This window comes from Vidua macroura, chromosome 7 (assembly GCF_024509145.1).
Source record: "Vidua macroura isolate BioBank_ID:100142 chromosome 7, ASM2450914v1, whole genome shotgun sequence".
Taxonomy (NCBI): Eukaryota; Metazoa; Chordata; class Aves; order Passeriformes; family Viduidae; genus Vidua; species Vidua macroura.
This window is the reverse complement of record NC_071577.1, coordinates 39,439,168-39,461,907: the sequence shown is the minus strand read 5'-3', so window position 1 is coordinate 39,461,907 and position 22,740 is coordinate 39,439,168. Positions and strand designations below refer to the sequence as shown.

The following is a 22,740-nucleotide window of genomic DNA, read 5'->3' as shown; positions in this document are numbered from 1 at the left end:
TGTGGCTCAGTGCAACTGGTTTATGATAATTTCAAGTGATTTAGCTTAAATAATTACCAAAATGTTCTGTAAGAGCTAAGAGTTACTTCTGACTTGTACTGTTTTAAGCACAGTGCAAATCCATTCTCTTCAGTGCACTCATTCCTGATTAAATCAAGTAAAAAAGAGAATTTGTGTCTGCTACAAGAAGTCAAGTTAATGAGCTGGACTCTACACATGAAAAATGCTCATCAAACCAGCCCGTGCTTTGAACTCAATTAGCAAAACATTTGAAGGAGCTTCCTTGTTGTTCTCCTTTTTTTCACTTTATTGATAAATTCAAATATTTTGCAAAGAAACCTTTAACCCTCCTAAAAGATTGCCCAGGTGGAAGTGGGCAGGATAAGGTGCCCAGATAACCAGGACAGTGTTTTTTGGGCTGCTGCAGACTCAAGTGAGCATTTACCACGTGCTAAACCAGCAGAGACTTTGAGCAGGGCAGTTTAGGGAGCTCAGCCATCTGGGAAGTGCTGAACCAGGAACTAAATGAACATAAAATCAAAGATACACTTCATTAAGCTTAATTAATGTTGTCAGTAATTTATAGGGTATTATTAAACAAATTGGAATGGTTCTTTTTGGGAGGTGACAGCCCTGGCATAATGCAGTGTTCTGGCATTGTTTTTATGTGAGAGTGACTGAAGGTGCAGCTCAGCAGAGCAGGTACTTCATGTTCTGCTCTCTGCCTTTTAATTTGATGGGGAAGTTTTTTGACAGGAGTAAATTCCCTCTGTGCTGCACCACAGATCAATTTACCTCTCGAGTTTGGAGGGGGGAGAGGCTGTTCATAAAAACCTCTTCAAATCTGCCACCCTGTCTCTTTTTTGTTTTGAATAAAACAGCACTAAACACAACACCTTGAACATACAGATGTGTGGAAATAGTAACACAGAATATTAATTTCAATAACAAAAATACTTGACCTTACTTGGGGGAATTTATTTTGACTGTTTTTCTCCTGTCTAAATGCTGAAGGAATCAGTTGGAAGGAGGGAAATAAACTGGCAGAGAGACCTGGGGGCTTTGATGAAGCTGCTGCCTGGCCTGGCAGATAATAATTGTCAGCCTGAGCTGTCCTGCAAAGGACAAGGAGCTGCTCAATAAATCAGATGGCAGAGATGACAGCTCTCGGGGCTGAGCAGCTCAGCTGTGTTCCCAGATTTGAACATCCCATCTTTTTGCTGTCATCCCTCTGTGAGAGCAGCCAGTCCCCAGCAGGACAGATCTCATCCCTGAAGTCTGCGGGCCGCTGGAATAGTGTTGTGTAGGAAAAGCCCAAGTGCTCTGGCCAGCAAACATGCCCCAGGGCAGCTTTGGGAGTGGTGCTGGATGTGAGGGGGGTGAGGAATGCTCAGTGCAGCTCAGGACAGGAGCACACACAGGGACAGCTCTGCCCTTGGGCCAGGGAGTCAGGAAACTTCCAGGGATTTGCTGCCGAGTGCTGTGGCAGGACATGGCACTGTGGGATGGTTCTGCCCAGCAAGGGTGTGGATTGTTGGCTGTGTCCCTGCCTTCTACTCACCTCTTTCCTTCCTTTTGGCTTCTTTCTCTCCCTGTCCACCCCCCTGCTCAATCTTCTCCCCTCTGCCAAGGTGACAGACATGATGCAGAAAGCTCTCTTTGACTTCCTGAAGCACAGGTTTGATGGGAGGTGAGAAACTCTGTCCTTCTCATGCTGCTTTGCCCATGTGTTATTAACATTTCAGTCAATTTTTTTTTTTTTTTTAATGCCAGAGGGTTTGCTGCATGATCAAAGCTGAATTTCTGGCTTTGTGTCACCACTGAAGAGTGGGACACAGCTGATGTGTTTCTAGGGGTGCACATATCTGCATTTCTGGGCTAGGATTTCTTAGTTTAACACAAGACTTCTGTCTCAGTGTCTTCCCAACACCTAAGAAAAATCACCTCTAAAATATTCCTTATATGAGATTTTATTTTGACTGCCCTAAGTAGGCAAAAATACTGAAAAGGGTGGTTGGAAGAATGAAATGCTGAGAAATAAAAACACAGAAAAAGAATTGTAAGGAGGGTTCATCTTCAGCTGGAGCATTTCCTGGTGAGCTGCAGAGGATAATTTGGATTTCCTTGCTAGGAGCACTGGCTTGGTCCCTGGCATCACCTCAGTCCTTGTAGGTGTTTGCTGCATCTCTGGGATGTTCTGCCCTTCCCAGTTAGTTCAGGGTATTCCAGCTGGGAAAAGAAGCTGTTCTGGTAACACATAACACTAAGTCAGCTTTGAAATACCCAAACCACCAGGGCAGGGAAAATGATGTTCTCTAGAAGAGCTGGAGCAGGATTTATGGATTTTAGGAGTGAGGAGGTGGCAGTGCTGAACTGATCCCTAAACAGCTCAGAGAGAACGTTTAATGATCAACTTCTGTCCAAAGTATCTCCTCTCCTGGTCTGTTTGAGCTGCTCAGCTCAAGTGATTTTCTGGAAGTCCTAACTCCATCAGCAGGATTGGCAGCTGGATCAGGTGGGAGGATGAAATTTCAGCAGTGGAGAGCTCAGTGCCACCAGCAGCCAGAGACCATTGATTTTAGCTCTGAGGAGCTCAGGAAAAAGCTTCTTCTTGGTCCTTCTGCCAACTTTTATGGCTTTGTGGGCTTCCTCCTCCCTCCCTTTTCTTTCTTCTTTCTTTCTTTCCATCTCTTCAGCAGTTTTGGGAGAGGTCCACGTTACCAAGAAAGGAGCTGAGTGTCCAAGGAAGAGCCTTTCCAAAGGCATCAGAGAGACCTGACTCCTTCCCTGCCTCTGAATTCCCTGGGCTTTGCCAGCTCCTTCCTTTGTAACTGCAAGCTCCCCTGCTGGCCAGTGAGCCCAAGACCCACAATCCATTCATTTCTATTTTAAACTCATTTTTACTTTTGGCCTCCATGTATGCATTTATTTATGTATTATGCAGAAAAATAACTGCACTTCTTTTTAACCCTGCAGCTGAAAATTCCACTTAGAGCTGCATAAATCTTATGTTCTGTGCAGAAGCTGCTGGTCATTCCCAGCTTGTTTTCTTTCCATTTTTCCTGGCTCCTTGGCTCATCCCAGGCCTCCTAATTGGATTTTTCATGAAGGGATTGTGTGGTCTTTGCTTTGTAACATTTTGTGTCTTTCTAACTCACTGACTGATGAAGCAAATAAATCACCTGCCTTAAGTTAAAGAGGTGCAGTGAAGTTAAACTCGAGTTCAGGCAGCCCAGAGAGCTCCAGTTCCTTTTCTCCTGCTCATCCCAGCCCCTGGCACAGCTCCCTGTCAGCTGGGCTGGGTTTACTCCTGGTGTAACTCTGAGGGAAGAGGAAGTGCTGCTACATTGCAGCTCCCTCCTTCTGAGTGCCCCGAGCCTCACATAACTCACAGCATTTATGGCACTGTGTAAATTCATGCAGGAGATGAGTGAGCTGGGAGGAGGAAAGTTAATTAATGCACTAAGGAGAATAGCAGGAGCTCCATCCCAGGGCTCAGGGAATAGGAAATACATCCCAGTTACCCAGCACTTCTGTTAGGATTGTTCTTTAACGATGCCATAACTCATCTGGAAACGTGCCTGAGCGTGTTTGGTTGTGTTTGCCCTTTGGAATGGGCTGTGGCTGTGGAAAATGGGCTGTGGAAATCCCACTCCTGTGTCTGTGTGTGCTGTGCTCTCCTGCCAGGATATCCATAACCAGAGTGACAGCTGACATCTCCCTGGCCAAGAGGTCTGTGCTCAACAACCCCAGCAAGAGGGCGATCATTGAGCGCTCCAACACCAGGTCCAGCCTAGGTAAGGCCCTGGCACAGCTGGAACTCAGGCTGTGCTTACACACAGGGGCAGCTGTGGCTGCCCTGGCAGTGTCCCAGGCCAGGCTGGACAGGGCTTGAAGCACCCTGGGATGGTGGAAGGTGTCCCTGCCCTTGGCAGGGCGTGGATGAGATGGTTTTTTAGGTCCCTTCTAACTCGTGGGATTCCCAGTCTGAGCTGGAAGGGACCCACAGGATCATGGATCCAGCTCCTGGCCCAAAATCCCACCCTGAGCACCCCTGGAGCAGTGTCCAAACCCTCCTGGAGCTCTGGCAGCCTTGGGAATGTGCCCATTCCCTGGGGAGCCTGGGCAGTGCCCAGCACCCTCTGAGGGAAGAACCTTTCCCTGAAATCCAACCTGACCCTGCCCTGGCTCAGCTCCAGCCATTCCCAAGATCACAGCAGTTGTGCAGATTTAAATGTGTCTACAGCATTTTACTGCATAATCCTGAGCTGGCCTCTCAGCTCCTCCTCCTTCCCAGCCCTGTGCTTTTAATTCCACATCACAAGGAGCCAAAGAGCTTTCACTTGTCCAGCCAAGGAAATGTCATTCCTGACCCTGGGACCAGTTTTGTGTTTAATTTTGAGCAGTTACAGCTGAATTTTGCTGTCTGGCTGTGAGAGTTTGGGTCCTGCTCCTCTCCTCAGTGTCAGGACTGCTGGGGAGCAGTGGCCTGAGGAATTTTTAGTTGGACTCCATGATCTTGGAAGTCTTTTCCAACCTTGATGGTTCTGTGATTGTGTGATTCTTTCTTGCACAAGGGTGGAAATTTCTGTGTGTCATGTGCATTCCAACATCCTGCCCTCTGGGACACCTTCCCAGGATCTAAGAGGAGTTGGGTTTGGTAAAAAAAAGAACCCAAATTCCAAATCTCTGCCGTGCTGAGTGACTGCTTGCACTAGAGGTAGAGGTAACAGGTTATTTTATGGCAGTGCCATCAATTCACATGGAGTCTGTGACAGTAAGTGGGTGAGGGTATTTTTATCCCAGTGGTTTCACCTGCTTTGTTTTCCTTTGCAGCTGAAGTGCAGAGTGAGATTGAAAGAATCTTTGAGCTGGCCAGGTCCTTACAGCTGGTTGTCCTGGATGCAGACACTATAAATCACCCTGCACAGCTTATCAAGACATCTCTAGCACCAATTATTGTCCATGTGAAGGTGTCCTCTCCAAAGGTAATTCCTCACCCTAAGATCCAGGAGGGAGCTGGAGGGCAGGGTGGGAATGGGCAGTGTGGAATGTGCACCTGAAAAGGTGAAAAAGTGATATAATGTGCTGCTGGTGTGCTACAGTCCATCCAGCAATCCAGAAAATTCTGTATAAATATGATTTTCATGCTTCTCTATTGTCAGAAATAACTTAAGACTTAAAGTAGGATAAAGCAGAAGTGCATTTGAAATTTTTCAAGGGTTCAAACGTGATCCAGAGGGAAATGTTCCCAGTTCTCAGAGGAGTTACCAGAAAGGTTTGGGATATTCAAGGGCAATATTTTATGGAGAGCTTCTGTTCTTGGTAATCCCTCAGAGGGATGTCAGGCTGAGCTTTAGGGAGATAAATGATCCTTGAACTCACCTTTTGCCCTTTCCTCCTGGCAGGTTCTGCAGCGACTGATCAAGTCCAGAGGGAAGTCACAAAGCAAACATTTGAACGTCCAGTTGGTGGCAGCTGATAAACTTGCACAATGCCCACCAGTAAGTACAGAGGAGAGGCTGAAGAACTCCTGCTTTGTGGAATTCTGATGATTCCTGCTGTGCTGATCCCTGTGCAGAGCTGGGTCCATCCATTATCACTGCCTGGTGGTGCTCACACGGCCCTGCACTCGTGAGACACAAAGTGCTGCAGACTTTCATCCTGGTTATCTCCTGCCCCGGGTTTGTTTTGGTCTTTGGCAGGGTGACAGGGCAGGAATGACGTGGAGGGGACAACAAATGTGTTCATTAGCAAGTTACATCATCTGTGGAGCTGCAGCTCCCAGAGGGACAAAGTCTGGGTTTGGAGAGGCCTCCCCTCACTGCACAGGGAGTGTGGGGAAAGGGAAAGGGGAGTGTGCAGGCATGTGAGCCCTGCTCCTGATCCTGCAGGCCATCCCAGTCACCTCATCAGAGCACAGCTCCTGGTCAAAGATCCTGCCCCTCTCCTGGAGTCCTGAATTCCTGCTGATGGAGCAGAGGCCTGCAGGGCTCATGGGCAGGGTTGTGGGAGAGGCTCTGCAGGGATTTGGACAGGGCAGCTCAAACTTGCTTTTAGTTTTGAAAGCCACACCTGGTTTCTGGGACAGAGGCAGTGGAAATGGACTTGGATGGGGCTTTGTGTGGGATCTCTGTGGGATATTGGGATGGGAGTGCAGAGTGCAGAGGTACCAGGGCAGTGACAGCTTCTCTGGGCAGCCTGTTCTTCTGCAGAGCTCAGCTGTGTTACATTTCTCACATGGGATTTTTTACTGAGTTGTGATCTCTTAAAATGCTGCTGGGTTATTCCTGTGAGCCATCCAGCTCCCACTAACCCAACCAGAATTGTAATGTCCTGGAGAACAGAGTGATCCCTCTAAGACACATCCCTTCCCAGCTGCTGATGGGTGTGAGCCAAGGAACTGGAGTTGGAGCTGCCCCTGTTTGTGGTGTTTCCCCTGAGCTTACACACAGAACAGCCCTCTGCACGTGGTCCTGTGTGAAAGGTGTTTCCTCTGGCACCTGCACACAGAACCCTGGGCATTTCACAGCCTTTTTTTTTGTTTTTTATGCAGTGGTTTCCTCTTACTCAGCCTCACTTCACTGACATCAGCTGACATGAGAGATGTTAGCAGAGAAGCTGTGGCTGCCCTGGCAGTGTCCCAGGCCAGGCTGGACAGGGCTTGAAGCACCCTGGGATGGTGGAAGGTGTCCCTGCCCTTGGCAGGGCGTGGATGAGATGGTTTTTTAGGTCCCTTCTAACTCGTGGGATTCCCAGATGCCATGAAATAATCCATGTGGGGTGCATTGGGGCACTTGGATTGTCCATCCCCAGATTTACTGAACTCTGCCTCAACACCCAGGCCTGGAATTGCATTCCAGTGCTGAAGGCAGCCAGGTGAGGCCCCACCTGGATCAGAAAAGCTTCTCCAAATGTCAGAGTCACAGGTTTCAGCTGTGAACCCAGCCCTGCCCTGCCCAGGAGCTGCTCACAAACCAGCTCAGCACTTTGCACTGGTGATGGGAAGGAAGTGAGTGCTGACTTTGAGCTCTCCCAGAGAGGTGACAGTCTGGCTTGGCTTGAAATTAAAACTGGCCCATGGTTTAATTAAGTAGAAGTTCATTGCTAAGAGCAAAGGCACTGCTCCCTCTCTCCTGCTCTCTCTTGCAGCTCAGATTCCTGCAAGAGGAGAATTTGGAGTGTTGGTTTAAAGGGAAGGTCCTTGCACAGGATGCAGTCCTCACTGTGTTCCTCTGCTGAGAGGCAGCCATAAGGAATGAGCTGGTGCTGCATGTCTAGACATTGTAAAAATAGCTGTAAAAATAGCTGTCTCTTTGGGCATATTTGAGCTCAGGAACTGCTTTCATTATTAATTCCTTGCTAATCTGCCCCTGACACTGCTCGAGCCAGTGTTGGGCACTGCAGCACACAGGAATATTGCAGGGCTCCAGGAATATTGCAGGACACCAGGAATATTGCAGGGTTCCAGGAATATTGCAGGGCTCCAGGAATATTGCAGGACACAGGAATATTGCAGGATACAGGAATATTACAGGGCTCCAGGAATATTGCAGGACACAGGAATATTGCAGGACACAGGAATATTGCAGGGCTCCAGGAATATTGCAGGGCTCCAGGAATATTGCAGGACACAGGAATATTGCAGGACACAGGAATATTGCAGGGCTCCAGGAATATTGCAGGACACAGGAATATTGCAGGACACAGGAACATTACACGACACAGGAATATTGCAGGATACAGGAATATTGGAGGACACAGAAATATTGCAGGGCTCCAGGAACACTGCAGGGCACCAGGAACATTGCAGAACACCAGGAATATTGTAGGACACCAGGAATATTGCAGGGCTACAGGAATATTGCAGGACACAGGAATATTGCAGGGCTCCAAGAACATTGCAGGACACAGGAATATTGCAGGGTTCCAGGAGTATTGCAGGACACCAGGAATATTGCAGGGTTCCAGGAATATTGCAGGACACCAGGAATATTGCAGGACACAGGAATATTGCAGGGCTCCAGGAACTCCACTGCAGGAGCATGGCAGGGCTCAAGGAAACACAAACTGTACAGCCTTACATCCACTGCTCATCAACAGTTCATCGTGGCTGTTATTGTTTGAAACTTCTGAATTCATGCCCCATGCTAAGAGAGGGTACAAAGCCCTCTGGTCTGTTTGACACAACCTAAAAGATACCTGAGATTACACAGCAGCAGAATTCAAGCGCTTTGGTTAATTAAAATATAATTAGGACATATCTACAAGTTGAAATTCTTCCTCCTCTCAGGTCCACAGTGGTTCTACAGCAAACCAAAATAGCAGAGGACAGTGGCCACGGATGTGCTCTTCAGGAAAGGCCACTTGTATCACTAGAGAGTCACCAGGAGCTTGCAGAACATCTTGCAGAGGAACTGCTTTGCTCCATGCCCCTCACAACCAGGGATCTCCCTCAAAGATGATTTCCTGCCAAATATGTGGAAACAGAACAAACCCAGCTGAGGGATGAGCAGAACTGTTAAATGCAGGAGAAAAGCTGAGTGTTTGGTTCTCTGTCGTTTATTCTCCGTGTCACACACTGGAGTCAGGATCCTGCCAGGGCTGCAGCTCCTCCAGGCACAGCCTGAGAGGCTCCCAGTCCAGTCTTACTGTGCAGGGGAATATTCAGAGCATTAAAGAGTCCTAAATCCAGTTTAATTCTTTATTGAAGAAAACATGTTGCACTCCCAAGTGCTCAATTTCAATCTTTTCCAAAGCAAAGTATATGCAAGCATACCACATTATTTTATTTTCTAATTTAACTGTGATTTAATTTATGACTTCTTCCACAAGTGAGTGATAGACTGGAGTGTGTGGTGCATCAACATGTGGGTGAATAGCAAAAGAGTAAAAGCAGTAAATAAAGAAAGGAGCAAAAGAAGAGCAGTAAACACTGAACTGGACCAAGAGATGCAGTGTTGAGAATATTCTGATTAGAAGGAAACTCCTCCTTGCTGGCAGAGGAGGAAACTTTTCTCTGCCACGCTGGGAAGAGAGAATAAATGAAAAAAAGAAGAAAAAATGCTTTATTATTTTAAGTCTTATTCTGAGAGCTGTAAAAACAGGTGGAAGAGAGCAGCCTGTGGTTGATGCTGGCTGCCCTTTACACCCACAGCACCTGCACTTATTTGCCATTTCCTGTGCTGTTCTCACAGTATTTTGCAAAGTTCAGATTCGAGATGAGATAGGAAGTTGAACTGCTGAAAATAAAGCTGTGTTTCTCTCGAGGGGCTCTGCTGGTTCTGGCAGGCTGGAGGACAGGCAGGGATGGAGGTGGTTTCAGCCAGCACATGGAGGAGGTGTCTGGAGAATTCCCTGAGGCAGGAATGCTGCTGCTGTCAGGACTGCCTGCTGCCTTCACTGCTGTGGGAATGCTTTTAGGGGCATCAGCACTGGAAAGAAATAAATAAATTGAAGAGCTTTGTGCCCAGGAACAAAAGAGAGCTCATGCAACACCCAGGGACCAAGGGACGGTGTCCAGTGACTCCTGAGGGCTTTGGCTCTTGGTCACCTTCTAAAGCCACTTGTACCATTTTCATTTCCAGCTACGGAATCATGGAATGGTTTGGGGTGGAAGGGACCTCAAACCTCATCCAGTCCCAGCCCTGCCATGGGCAGGGACACCTCCCACTGTCCCAGGCTGCTCCAGCCCCGTCCAGCCTGGCCTTGGGCACTTCCAGGGATCCAGGAGCAGCCACAGCTTCTCTGGGAATTCCATTCCAGGGGCTCCCCTCCCTCCCAGGCAGGAATTCCTCCCCAGTGTCCCATCCCTCCCTGCTGTGTTTCAGTGTGAATCCGTGCCCCCCCGTCCCTCCCTGCTGTTGCAGGAACCCCTCTCCATGCTTCCAGCTCCCTCCCCTCTGCCCCGCTCCGTGAACAACAACTCCAGGGCTCGGCGTGACGAGCGCTGCTCGTCCCCCGGCCGTGACCGCGTGTTGTCCCTGTGCCCAGGACATGTTTGACGTGATCCTGGACGAGAACCAGCTGGAGGACGCCTGCGAGCACCTGGCCGAGTACCTGGAGGCCTACTGGAGAGCCACGCACACGTCCAGCGCCGCGCCCATGACGCCCCTGCTGGGCAGGAGCCTGGGGCCCTCGGCGCTGTCCCCGTACCCCGCCGCCATCTCCGGCCTGCAGGTAGGAACGGGCCCCGGGGCCGCAGGCAGCCAGCAGGTGGGTCTGCTCCGTGCTCTGTCCAGTGTGCCAGGGGCTGTGCTGGCACCTGCCAGCTCCGGGGGTGCAGCCAGGGAGGAGGCAGCTCCTCAGCGCGGTGCTGAGCGCTGGGAATGCTCTGCCTTCAGTGGGAGGTAAAACAGCCATCCATTTCCCAGCCAGGAGTCAGCTCTGTTACAATCCCTTTTATCCTGCCCTCGTAACTTCACCAAATATTCACTTTTGGGTGGAAAAGCTTGGTCTTTGAGTGTGAATAAAAGACTTTTTTTTTTTTTTTTTTTTTTTTACCCATTGAAAAAAATTGTGACCCTTTTTTTCCACAGGGATAGCTCAGACTCGGCTGAACTTTGACACTTCAATCGTGGCATGTAAATAGTCCTTAATGAGAAGTACGTGCTTTATTAAGTTTGAAACCAGAAATGTTTGGGGCTAATAACTGGGAATGCTTGAGGGGCTCAGGATTGCAGGGAGCTTTAAATCCTGCAAGTTTCAGTGTGTGGGGGACTCCAGGAGTGTCACTTGCTAATGTACTTCAGAAATAGAACTGAACAAATGACATTTAATGAATAATTTACCTGACAAATGTAACGTCTGCTCTGCTTGTGGAGTGTCTGGAAGCAGGTAACAGTTTTGGAGGAAATGACTGTTGTTTGGTGTTTTCAGTTAACATCCAGCTGGCTTTGCTGTGAGTGAGCTGCACTTCCCCGAAGGTGCTTAATTCCTGCACTCACCTTTCTAAAGCCCTGCTTGGTTTTACTGGGACCAGCAAGTCACTGTCTCCTGAGTGGCTGAATGCACAAGCACTGTTCTGTTACTAATAATAACATGCACATGTAAACTGTTGTTTCCATTTTCCACTTGCCTTAAAATTTCAGTTTTCCATCCCTTCATGCCAATAAAATACCATCTGCAGAACTTTCACCTCTTCAGTTTCATTTTGAGAACTGGGTGTATCCACAGAATTTTTTTCAGGCATTTATTTCTCTCTGATCAATGGACACCAGCAATAACTGTGAAATGTTGCTCCATTTACTTAGGGAAAACTCACACTGAAGATGAAAATCACCCCTGTGCAGTGGGCTGGCTGAAGGTATGCATCACTTAATCCCCACTTCACCCGAATTCCAAAGGGTTTCGGTGGGATCAATGGTGCTGGTGCTCTGCAGAGGGGTAAATTTCTCCCGGAGTGATCCATGCCCAACCAGAGCTGCAGGTTTTCCGTGCCACCAGGGTTCAGGCCCTGCTCTTTTCCATGGGTATCTCACAGTAGGGGCTTCCACCATCCCTGCTGTCCACGAGGAGGTTTTATGCTCGTTCAAACCTTTGAAGGATTTGCATCAGCTTTCACTGTGATGACGTTTGTGATAATTAAAAAGCACTCAGGCTAATTAAACTAGCAAAGGTGCTTGTGGTGCAGGAAGATTTTGTATTCCTTCTGCCCTTGGGAGACTGAGAAGCAAAAGCCCAAAGGCTACATAGCAGTGAGCCTGACAGAGGTGTGCTGGGATAGGCTGTCCCTGCTTCACCAAATCCACATTTGGGAGACTCCCATTTCTACCTGGCTGTGGCCTGGGCTTTGGTTTAGTGAGAACTGAAAGTTTTCTGCCTGAACTCCTGACTCGTGGAAGTCACGAGGGTCACGTTCCGTGGCACAGATCCAGAGCAGTCAGAGAGGGCACAGGTGGCAGGGCTGGCTCTGCCACACCTGATCCTTGGGAACTGCCTTCCTTAAAGGAACAGCTCGGTGCTGAGCTGAGGGGGAAGAGCAAATTTGATCTTTGCCTAGAAAAATATGTATTGCTCTGAGAAGCTGTGGCTGCCCCTGGATCCCTGGAAGTGTCCCAGGCCAGGTTGGATGAGGCTTGGACCAACCTGGGATAGTGGAAGGTGTCCCTGCTCATGGCAGGGGAAGGAATTAGGTGATCCTTAATTTCCTTTCCAATCCAAACCATCCTGGGATTCTCTAACTCCTTGGCACCAGTCATTTGCCTCTGTGACTGGTTAGCTGTAAACACATCTAGCCTAATTTCAGTGCATGGATTCAAATCCTATAGCTCAGCTTTTGAGGTTTGTGAGGATCACACAGCAGGATCAAAAGTTACCTGGGCCATCAGAGCCAAGTGTACCCAGCGCAGGCGTGTCCCATGCTGACACCCTGGGAGCTCAGCAGCCCTGGGATGAGCACACAGCCCAGGGATGCAGGAAGGTTCCAGGAAAGCAGCAGGATGCAGCCCCAGAGGTGAATTCCCACAGGGAAGGCAGAGGGGTGAGCACAGAGTTAAAGCTACAATTGGTGAGGGGATTTTACATCCAAACTGCATTTGTGTCACATAAACACAAGGATAATTCATCATGGACTCAAGGAACCACAGAATGGTTTGGGTTGGACAGGACCTTAAAGCCCATCCATGGGCAGGGAAACCTCCCACTGTCCCAGGCTGCTCCAAGCCCCAGTGTCCACCCTGGCCTTGGGCACTTCCAGGGATCCAGGGGCAGCCCCAGCTGCTCTGGGCACCTGTGCCAGGGCCTCACCTCCCTCCCAGCCAGGAATTCCCAGTTCCCAATCTCCCAGCCATCCCTGCCCTCTGGCAGTGGGAGCCATTCCCTGGCTCCTGTCCCTCCATCCCTTGTCCCCAGTCCCTCCTCAGCTCTCCTGGAGCCCCTTCAGGCCCTGCAAGGGGCTCTGAGCTCTGCCTGGAGCCTTCCCTTCTCCAGGGGAACATTCCCAGGGCTCTGAGCTCTGCCTGGAGCCTTCCCTTCTCCAGGGGAACATTCCCAGGGCTCTAAGCTCTGCCTGGAGCCTTCCCTTCTCCAGGGGAACATTCCCAGGGCTCTCAGCTCTGCCTGGAGCCTTCCCTTCTCCAGGGGAACATTCCCAGGGCTCTGAGCTCTGCCTGGAGCCTTCTCCAGATGAACACCCCCATCCCTCCCAGCCTGCCTTCAATTTCTGAAGCACTTTACCATAATCCCCACTAAAACCTGGTGCTCAGAGGAGGATGGGGATCCCCTGGCTGGAGTTCTCCCCAGTATCTGGGGCTGAGGTTGCAGAGGGGCCCCTCGTTCAGGGCCCCTCTCCAGGAGCCTCCCTGGCAGCACCAGCCCCGAGCTACAAGCACACACCCCCTGCTCCATCCCTGCCCCAGCCACAGCAGCCTTGGATATCAATTATTCAGGAAAGCAGCCGCCAGGCAGAGGCTGCAGCAGCAGGAGGAAGGTTTTGTATCCCAGAGAGCAGGGGCTGGAGTTTCAGCACGGAGTTTGTCCTGAGGGATGGGTGCTGATGCTCCTGAGAGGTTTAATGTGTAGTGAAAGTAAACTAAATGCTTGCTTTAGGCTGTTTCTTCACTGTGCCATTAACTGGCAAAAAAATACAAACTAATTCTGCTCATGTGACAAGTGATGGGCATTGTCATTATGGGAACGTGAGGAGAGCAAAGGCTTCTAATTAATAAATTATCTTAGGAAGGGATTTTCTGTCAACACATTTAAATACCGTGCTTCAGTTGAAAGAATTTAGTATCCAATGATTTTAGCCTCCCCTTGGCTGCCTGCTGAGCAGCCCATCATTGGTGTGGTCATAGGAAGGGTTTTAAATGAGGCCCAGAGCTGCACCTTTAAAAACAACCCAATCAAACATCTTCAGATGTTTTCCAAAAGCAGAGAAACGGACACTTAGACATTCCCTAAGCAGAGTAGCAGCGTGAATGTTCTGTTCCTGATCAGAGAAAAGTGATAAATGCTGACTACATCAGCTCACTTTTCATGCTCGGTGTAACACTCAGCAGGGCGAGCTTCCCGCTCCAGGAACCAGAGCTGGCCCGCTCCCGGCCCCCGCAGCAGCCAGGCTCTGCTGGAAAATGAGAGCCAGGAGCTGCTGGAAGGGCTGGGCTGGGGCTGGGCAGAGCTGAGCTGGGGCAGCCCGGGTGTGGGTACTGACTGTGCCTCCTTTGGCCCCCGCAGAGCCAGCGCGGGAGGCACGGCGGCCACTCCGCGGAGAACTCTCCCCTCGAGCGCCGCAGCCTCGTGACCTCCGACGAGAACTACCACAACGAGAGGGCTCGCAAGAGCAGGAACCGCTTGTCTTCCAGTTCCCAGCACAGCCGAGAGCACTATCCCCTCGTGGAAGAGGAATTCTCTGACCCCTACCAGGACTCGTACAAGCCCCACCGCAACCGCGGCTCCCCCGGCGGATACAGCCACGACTCGCGGCACCGGCTCTGAGTCCTGGGGCTGGGGCACAACAGCATCCACCCGTTGGTACCTTGCCATAACGTAGCTAGGAGTAACAATTAGATCATGTTAATTTGGCAGGTGTGACGGTGACAACTGCAGTTGCACTCTGCTGTCATTGATGTTTGATTAGGGGGCAGCAAAACCCAGCCCGGCCCTTCCGTTTCTGCCCGATCATAGAGGTTGTTTTTTGGGATTATTTTTTTGGGTTTAATACAGCATTTGCATTTATAGCCATATTTTTTTCTTGTCCTTAGGTGTTAGACACATCCGTTTGTAATTTTGGGTACTTATCGAGGCACTTATAAAATAATTTCCTGTGCTGGAAATTCCAAATGACCAGTTCCAGTTGGAACCAATTTATAAACCAATTCCTGTTGGAATTTGGGTGAATTGACTGGAAAGTCGACGTGAGCATGTTGGGAAAAAAAAAAAAAAAACAAACACAAAGAAAAATCTGAAAATTACAAACCACTGCAAGTCAGAAAGTCAGCTCCAGTATTTGTTTGCTGGGAGCTCAATTTTCATTTCAGGTTAGAGTAAAAGGATTTATTCTAACGATTTCTTTCCAGAATGGCTTTTTCAGACAAACCAAATGTAAACTCTCGAGAGTGCCAAATATCCCAAATTATTGCAGCAGTTACAAAACACTTCCCAGTTCCAAATTATTTTTAGACCTGGCATGAATGTTGCAGGCAAATGATTCTTGAGTTCAGCCAGTCCTGACAGTTTTGTTGGGACCAGCAGGGAGGAACTGCGGCAGGAGACGGGAAATAGGGACAGGAAAAGGAACAAACTCCATCGTTTGTGTGCTTGGAGGTTGGGAATAGTCTTTATTTTTTCCCACTCTTTTACCTGAATACAGCCAGAAGTCCCAAAATGGAACAGGAGTATAGAGGCATCAGATTTTTCTCCCATTTTTATCCTGCTTTTGAAATGGAAAACAATCCCCTCCTCCGACCCCGTGTGTAAAGTCCCTACACCCCAGTACCCCGAGTAGCTGCCCACGTGTTCCATCTTCCCAAATCCACCTCTGAATGTCTGACAATTCCAGCGGCGCACAAGAACTCTCCAGAAGATCCATTCCAGCCGTGAAATCCAAGGGGAGGGAGTGGGCTTGTCCAGTCATCGGTGATGAACATTTCAAACAACATCTCCTTCAGAATTGCAATAAAAAGGGAACATCAGAGACAAATCTGCTCCCAGGGAAGTGGTGGAGCTGATTCCAAGCTTTGGATTCCAAGAGCTGTGATAAATCCTTGGAGATATTGCTGCCTTACTTCCTACCAATCATTTCTTTCACCTGCTGATTCTTGAGTTCCTTCCAAGAGATGAATTTCTGTGGTTGGACCTTGTGTTTTACACCATCAGTGAAGCCTTAGATCCCATGGGATTGAAAATTGACCCCCATTGGCCATTTTGTGCAACCACTGGCATCTTCCAGCAGAGCCTCCCGAAATTCCCAGTGCACACATTCCCTGGAATTGACACCGTTACGATGCTGAACGTGCATTTGTTTATTGTCACAACTATTTTTGTTTTCTTCCCAAAATAAGGATCATTAACTTTTTTTATTTGCTTGTTTTCCTCCCAAAGCCTGCTGAACCCAGGCTTTGAAAGCATGTAGCACTGCAGGAATTTCTGGAATATTCCAGTTTCTTCTACTGGCAAAGACCACTGGTGTTTCCAGCATCCTGGAGTCTGATTATCCTCTTGAAGTTACTGGGAAAAGCAATCCATGTCCTTTGTGGGGCACCCAAACCTACACCCATCCCCATTAAAAGGGGATTAAAAGGGGGCAGACACCTGATTAATGAATCATTTTAATGACCCCACTGCCTAACAGGCAGCTGCAGCACCACTGGGTGATCCCAGTGGAGCAGATACCAGGGAAAATGGGGAAATCTCTGCATCCACTGGAGTCCCAGAGCTCTGCATGGATCTGCCAGACCTGATCCTGCCCAATTCCCTCTGGCTGCAGATGCCAGCGGAGCTCTGAGGCTGAGGGAACGTGGCAGGACCTGGCACTGGCAGCTCCTGCAGGATTCTGTGCTGCAGCACAGGGGAGCATCCTCCAGGAGGTTCTCCAGCCCTTTTTCTGTGTCCAGCACACAGAGAGGACAGAGGAGGCCTTGGGTGACCCCTTCTTCTCTGAGCTTTCCTTGTTTGTGCTTTGAAGTCCTGAGAAGCTGTAGAGCCCTGGGCAGCAGCTGCTTCTCTTTATTCTGCACTAGATTAGGGATCAGCTCGTTAACTGCTTGAGGAGATTTGCATATTTGCAGTCAGATATTTCCTAGAGCCTTTTGGAGCCTTGTTTTCAGTCTTCCATGTCACCCCAGGCCAGGGAAGGATCCCCAGCCACCACGCTCTGCACAATCCATCACCTGAACATCTCAAGTGCCAAAACAACTTGGGTTTGACAAAAACAAATGTGTGAGGGAAGTCAGGGATGGGCCTGAGGTCCTTTATTCCGTGGGGTTAAGCTGCCTTCACTCCTGGGTGTCCTGAGCTTCTCCCAGAGCCCATTCCATTGGGATCAAAGGAACCAGGGGCCCTGCAGGTCTCCCTCCTTGCTGGGGTGTTGAATTCTTTGGAAAGAGATATTCCTGAAGTACAAATACACCAGCCAGGCTGGGAGACTCTTCATTTACTGCAGATACTATGGGCAGTGTTTGTTTGAAGAAGGGATTTCTGTTCAGGACACAGAAAGGAGTAAAAGCTGTGCTGGGGATCAGGATTGGTAATTCCTGGTGGGATTCCAGCTCTGTTGTGGTTTAGTTGAAATTGTGGAGTTCATGTGTTCCTGACTGAAGCAATCCAGCCCCATTCTCCAGTCCTCACATCATTTCTTGTTGTTAAAATAATACTAAAGACCAGAGCTCTGTTCTGAGCTCTGGCAGGAACAGAGGTTTTAGAAATGTTTATAAAACAGGGAGTTTTTTAAGGTTTTGTTGTTACCCATATTTCTCATTCAGACACTTTGGGATTAACAAAGATTTAACCAATCAAGGTGATAACAACAATCTCTAAAGAGAAAATTGAGCACGTTCTTATGTCTGGGAATCAATTATTTTAATTGTTAACCTTTGAATTTCAAATACTTTCTCCCTGGAGTTGTATTTAACATGTACAGATTCTTTTCCTGATGCCAAACATTTCTCCCATGGGATGTGCAACTCACAGCTGCTGATATTTGTAACTTCAGTTTGATGCCAAATCTTCTGAATTCAGTTTGGTCTCAGCACCACAGAATTCCCTGGAGCATCCAGACTCTCCTGTCTTTACTGACTTCACCATTCTAAAACAATATTGTTATTCCTGTTCACAGCACACTGATTTGGGTAAGTCAGGGGTTCTGACACTCCTTTTTTCTTTAATAATCCATTAAATGTGTCCTCTGCTGTCTTTTCTTTCACAGGTTCAGTACCTCTGAAACTTGTCCTTGATCCCACATTCCTGATTTTTTTTTTTAAAGGCAAAATAATTGGAGACTACACGTGACAAAATCAGATGCGTGTTTTATAAAATGCCATTTTTACAAAACTGGGTTTTCTCCTAAAAATGTGCATTTTAAAATCAAGTTCTGTTACCCCTGCTGGTGCCAATCCAGGTTTGGATCCCTGGAATTCTGCTGCCATGTGTTTTGTTGGAGTTGCCTCTCATTCCCTCAAATATTAGTCTTACAAAGGCTGCAGGATCCTGTAATGCAGCCAAGCTTAACTCTGAGGAAATGGGAGTTTAAATGATCCTAAAAGAGAGTGTGGTGTCGTTTTAAGAGGCATTTGAATAACCTTGGTGAGGTTGTTACCAAGCCCAGTTTATTTTATATAGAAAAATAAAGGCGTATCTTTAAAAAAAAAAAGGGAAATTTTAATAAAGTTGTAAAATATATGTAAGGAATTAACTCAGAGAAAGAGGTGAAAATGCTACTTAGGAGTGACATTTCAAAATTCTTTCACTGTGTGTGAAATCCACTCAAGAAGGAGAAATATTGTGATTAGATCCATCCAGAGAATTTGGGGAGGAGGTGGAATCACTTCAGATGTTACCGAGCATCACTCCTTTATTCCTTTGGAACAGCAGCCTTGGCTTGGGCTCAGGATGGTTTATGGACCTGCCTCGGGAATTTGGGAAACCAAACTCCTTGGCAGTGACACCAAACCCCTGTCTTGTCCAAGAGCAAGGTCTGCCCAGCAAAGGCAGCTCCTGGCCCTCCCCTGCCTCAGCAGTCTTGCCTGAAAACCAAGCTGTAATTAAGTGGGACATCCCCGTGTGAGATCTGCTCTGCAGCAGAGCTCAGAGCTCTCTCTTCTGCCAGCGGTGTGACAACAGAGCAAGGGAAAAGAAGCACATTTGTAATAGCACAAATTTACAATAATTCCACTCCTGCATCTGGCATCGTGTTTTTGGAACCAAGGGGGAGATTTCTGACCCAGCATCAGTGGATTTATTGCATTTTTGATCTGTTTACTCGCTGCCTGATACTTCAGCAGTTGATTTTGGCATTTTGCACATGGGATTGATTTTTCAATAACTTGTATCCCTTCCATATTAATTACAACAAAAAGAACCTTTTCAAATCACAAAGCCCACTGCATTCATTTCTGCTGATTTCCTCCTGGAATCTGGAATCACGTGAATAACTTTAATTTTGGCCAATGTGTAGATCTGGGATGTGACAGCAGCAGCCCAAGGTCGGGAATTAAACACTCCCAGGAAATGTTTGTGGGGATACAGAGCTTGGAGGTGGGGAGGGAGGAGTCACAGCACCCAAAATTCCCAAGAATTCCCTGCAGACCTGAAGGGAGGTGAGGTTAAGGAACTGTGTGTTTGGGATTGGGACACACCTGACTGATTCCCTCCTGGGGCAGACAGGGAGGGTCAGGCCAGCAAAATGCAGATTTGTGTGCAAGCAGAGCGGGGAGAGCGTTGGGATCTGCCATTCCAGCTGCACACTCCAGACCTTGGGCTCCTCAGATCCTGGAAAAATCTCTGTTTCTCAGCCAAACTGGTTCCCAGGGAGAGCCTGGCAGCGCTGCCTCGCTGGGAGCCAGTTCAGAGCCACACTGGTGAAGACTTTACTGCCTTTACTGGGACAGAGCCACCCCAAATTTGTGTTTTCTGCTGATTTTCCCTTTGTTTTGCCCTCTAGACCCCGTGTGTGTAGCACCTGACCAGGCATGTGGGTACCATATACTATGCAATGTGTACAGTGGTGCATGCTCTGCTCTCCCTCTGCTTTTAGTGGCTTTCAAAGAAAACTACAAAAATTGGAAAAATGAGGAAAAAAAAAAAAAAAAAAGAAAAGGAAAAAAAAAAAAAAGTGGTGTTATTTTTGTGACCAGGATCATGCAGACTGCATGCTCATAGTATCCTCATTTCTATGGATTCGTTTTCTGGAATTTAGATGTACAAAGATGAACTGCATTACAATAACTTTTCTACAATAAATGAACAAAACTACCAAGCGTTTAAAAGTCTGTCCAGTCTCTTTGTGTCCTGCACTAAGATTGGGAAGATGCTCGGGAGAAACCCGGAGTCCTGTGGCATTTTTGTTGTTTGCCAATAGTTTTTGGCAGCAGCCTCACGTGTTGCGTTTTGAGGAAAATTTAATGAGGTTCTGAAGAAGGAGATGCATCTGCTCTGCGAAATAAATGATGTTTATTTTTGTAACGAGCTTAAATAGCTGTGACCCAGAAGTACAAAAATACAGATAATTCCTGCTGATCCAGCAGGGAATGAGGTAGTGGCAGCCAACTGCTCCTTTGAAGGATTCTCGGGAATGTTCAGGGGGTTGGAGCTGGTCCTTGGTGGGATCTCCCACTCGGTTAGAATTGGTTCCTAGGCAGGAACAAGGGGCAGAATGATGGGAGGGATTAAGGATTGGATAATTAAAAGATAATTAATAGTTTAGCACAGACTGGTGATGGTTGGCAAAGACCTCCAAGGCCATCGAGTCCAGCTGTGACTGACCCCACCTTGTCACCAGCCCAGAGCCAGGAGTGCCACCTCCAGCCATTTATTTTATCTTGGAAAACTGAAAGCACGGGAAGATGCTGCCTCTGGCAGAGAGTTCCAGCCTCCTCTTCCCAAAAAGGAGAAACAGGAACCAGCAACCTCCTGGAGATGCTGTGAGCACCCAAACCTTGCCTTGGAGGGATGGGGGCACGTTGGCCAGGTGAGCTGCATGGTGCACTTACACCCCTCAGGCAGGTCTTAAAGCTCTTAAAAATCTTTTAATAGGATTATCTTGGCTGTGTGTTCAAAATCAGATCTTAACACGTGAGCTTTCATCTAAGCCGCTGATGAAAAGCAGAAGGGCTTTCAAATAAATATAAATGAGGAAAAAAAAAAAAGGCTTTTGTGTGTTTTTGTATGATCCTAGGGGTTAAAATTTCTTAAGCTGCTTAAGTTGTCTGTGTCCTGGGGAAGGGGCTGGAGCCCCAGGAGCGGCTGAGGGAGCTGGAAAGTTCCTGAGGGAGCTGGGAAGGGGCTGGGGAATTGCTGAGGGAGCTGGGAAGGGGCTGGAGAATTGCTGAGGGAGCTGGGAAGGGGCTGGGGAATTCCTGAGGGAGCTGGGAAGGGGCTGCAGAATTCCTGAGGGAGCTGGGAAGGGGCTGGGGAATTCCTGAGGGAGCTGGGAAGGGGCTGGAGAATTCCTGAGGGAGCTGGGAAGGGGCTCAGCCTGGAGCAAAGGAAGATCCAGGAGGGAAAAGCTCTGCAGCAGAGCCCTCCATAAACTTCCCACACTTTTTTTCCCCTCACGTTTTCTCCCACTTTTTAATTTTCCCCTCATGGCAGGGGAGACCCTGAGGGGCTGGAGCAGGGCCAGGGAAGGGAACGGAGCTGGGAAGGGGCTGGGGAATTCCTGAGGGAGCTGGGAAGGGGTTGCAGAATTCCTGAGGGAGCTGGGAAGGGGCTCAGGCTGGAGCAAAGGAGGATGCAGAGGGATCTTTTCCCTCTCTGGAATTCCCTGCCAGGAGGGGACAGCCGGGCTCTGCTGCCAGGGAACAGGGACAGGAGGAGAGGGAATGGCCTCAGGCTGGAATTTGGGGAAATTCCTTCAGGAAAAGGTGCTCAGGTGGAGCCCCCATCCCTGCAGGGATTCCAGAGTGGATGTGGCACTTGGGGACATGGGGCAGTGCTGGGAATGGTTGGACTCAAATATCTCGGAGGCCTTTTCCAACCTCAGCCATCCCATATTCTCTCAGTTTGGGTTTTTTTCCTGCACAGAAGCATTTCCGTGGTGAAATCCTTCTGTCGGCATTCGAAGCACTTCCCCAGCACAGACTCCCTGACCCTGTCTGTGCTGCAGCTGGAACAGAACGTACACGACCCGAAGAAACCCTCCCAGCCTTCCAGGAGGGAATTGCGGGGCTGTACCTGCCCTGCCCGCTGGAATGCTTTCCTAGAAAGCTTCCAGCAGCACTGGGAAGCTCACCTTAGCCCATAAAAACCAGCAGTACTATCCAGGTTCAACCAGGAGAAAACCCAAACAAATGACAGGGGCGGGGGAAACCTCAGAGTTTTTTATTTAAATGATCAGAATAAACGCTTTAATCGAACTTTGGTAGCTCTCCCACAGCTGTGCGGCCACCGAACCCTGCCCCGAGCCCAGGAGAGCTGAGGCCAGAAAAGAACCCTTCTGAAATTCCAAGCTGAGGACCGGCAGAAAGGGGGATAATTGCCAGCTAATGAATAATTAACGCCATTGCAGGCTGGATGCTGAACTTGTGGGATGTTTTACACCGGAGGAGCTGCTTCCTTTCCCTGCGGGTCACCCGCGGTGCCAGGACCCAGAGCTGTGGCACCGGCATGGACTGGAACAGTGTCAGGATATTTCTCTTCTTAAACTGTTCAGGATATTTCTCTTCCTAAACTGTTCAGGGCCATGAATTCCCCTCCGGAGCAACAGGAAACACGCAAGTCTCTGGACACAGAAAATTGGAGATTACTCTGGCCTTGCTGCTTTGGTTCCGGACCAGCAGGGACAATTAAACGTGAGAAGCTGCTGTGGGAATAAAAGCTGCTTGAAGGGAAGATGAAAAACGTCTGGAATAAGAAAGGAGATTTCATGTCCCATCCCTGGCAGTGTCCAAGGCCAGCTTGGGGCTTGGAGCACCCTGGCACAGTGGAAGGTGCTCCTGCCCATGGCAGGGGAAGGAATTTAGGTGTCAGGTGTTGGTTTTCTTAGTTTTTACAGAGATGGGGTAACTGAGAGGCGTTTTAAAAGATTTTATTATATTATTAGTTTTGATGAATAGTGAGACACAAGAGATGTAAAAGCTTATTCTA

The 22,740-nt window shown here is 48.6% G+C and overlaps 1 protein-coding gene across 2 annotated transcripts in view; it reads left to right on the top strand.

Moving 5' to 3' along the window:
- Nucleotides 1–20,767, top strand: part of CACNB4 (calcium voltage-gated channel auxiliary subunit beta 4) — an 87,636-nt gene extending 66,869 nt beyond the window's left edge. The window contains exons 8-14 of one of the 2 annotated variants that reach the window (XM_053982598.1): nt 1,632–1,690; nt 3,688–3,797; nt 4,837–4,988; nt 5,409–5,504; nt 9,994–10,179; nt 11,253–11,305; nt 14,176–14,194. In XM_053982598.1, coding sequence (XP_053838573.1) covers nt 1,632–1,690; nt 3,688–3,797; nt 4,837–4,988; nt 5,409–5,504; nt 9,994–10,179; nt 11,253–11,303 — 654 coding nt within the window. In that variant the 3' untranslated portion in view covers nt 11,304–11,305; nt 14,176–14,194. Of the gene's footprint in view, nt 1–1,631; nt 1,691–3,687; nt 3,798–4,836; nt 4,989–5,408; nt 5,505–9,993; nt 10,180–11,252; nt 11,306–14,175 lie in introns of both variants that reach the window. The other variant, XM_053982599.1, reaches the window with a different exon arrangement.
- Nucleotides 20,768–22,740: the final 1,973 nt, after the last annotated feature.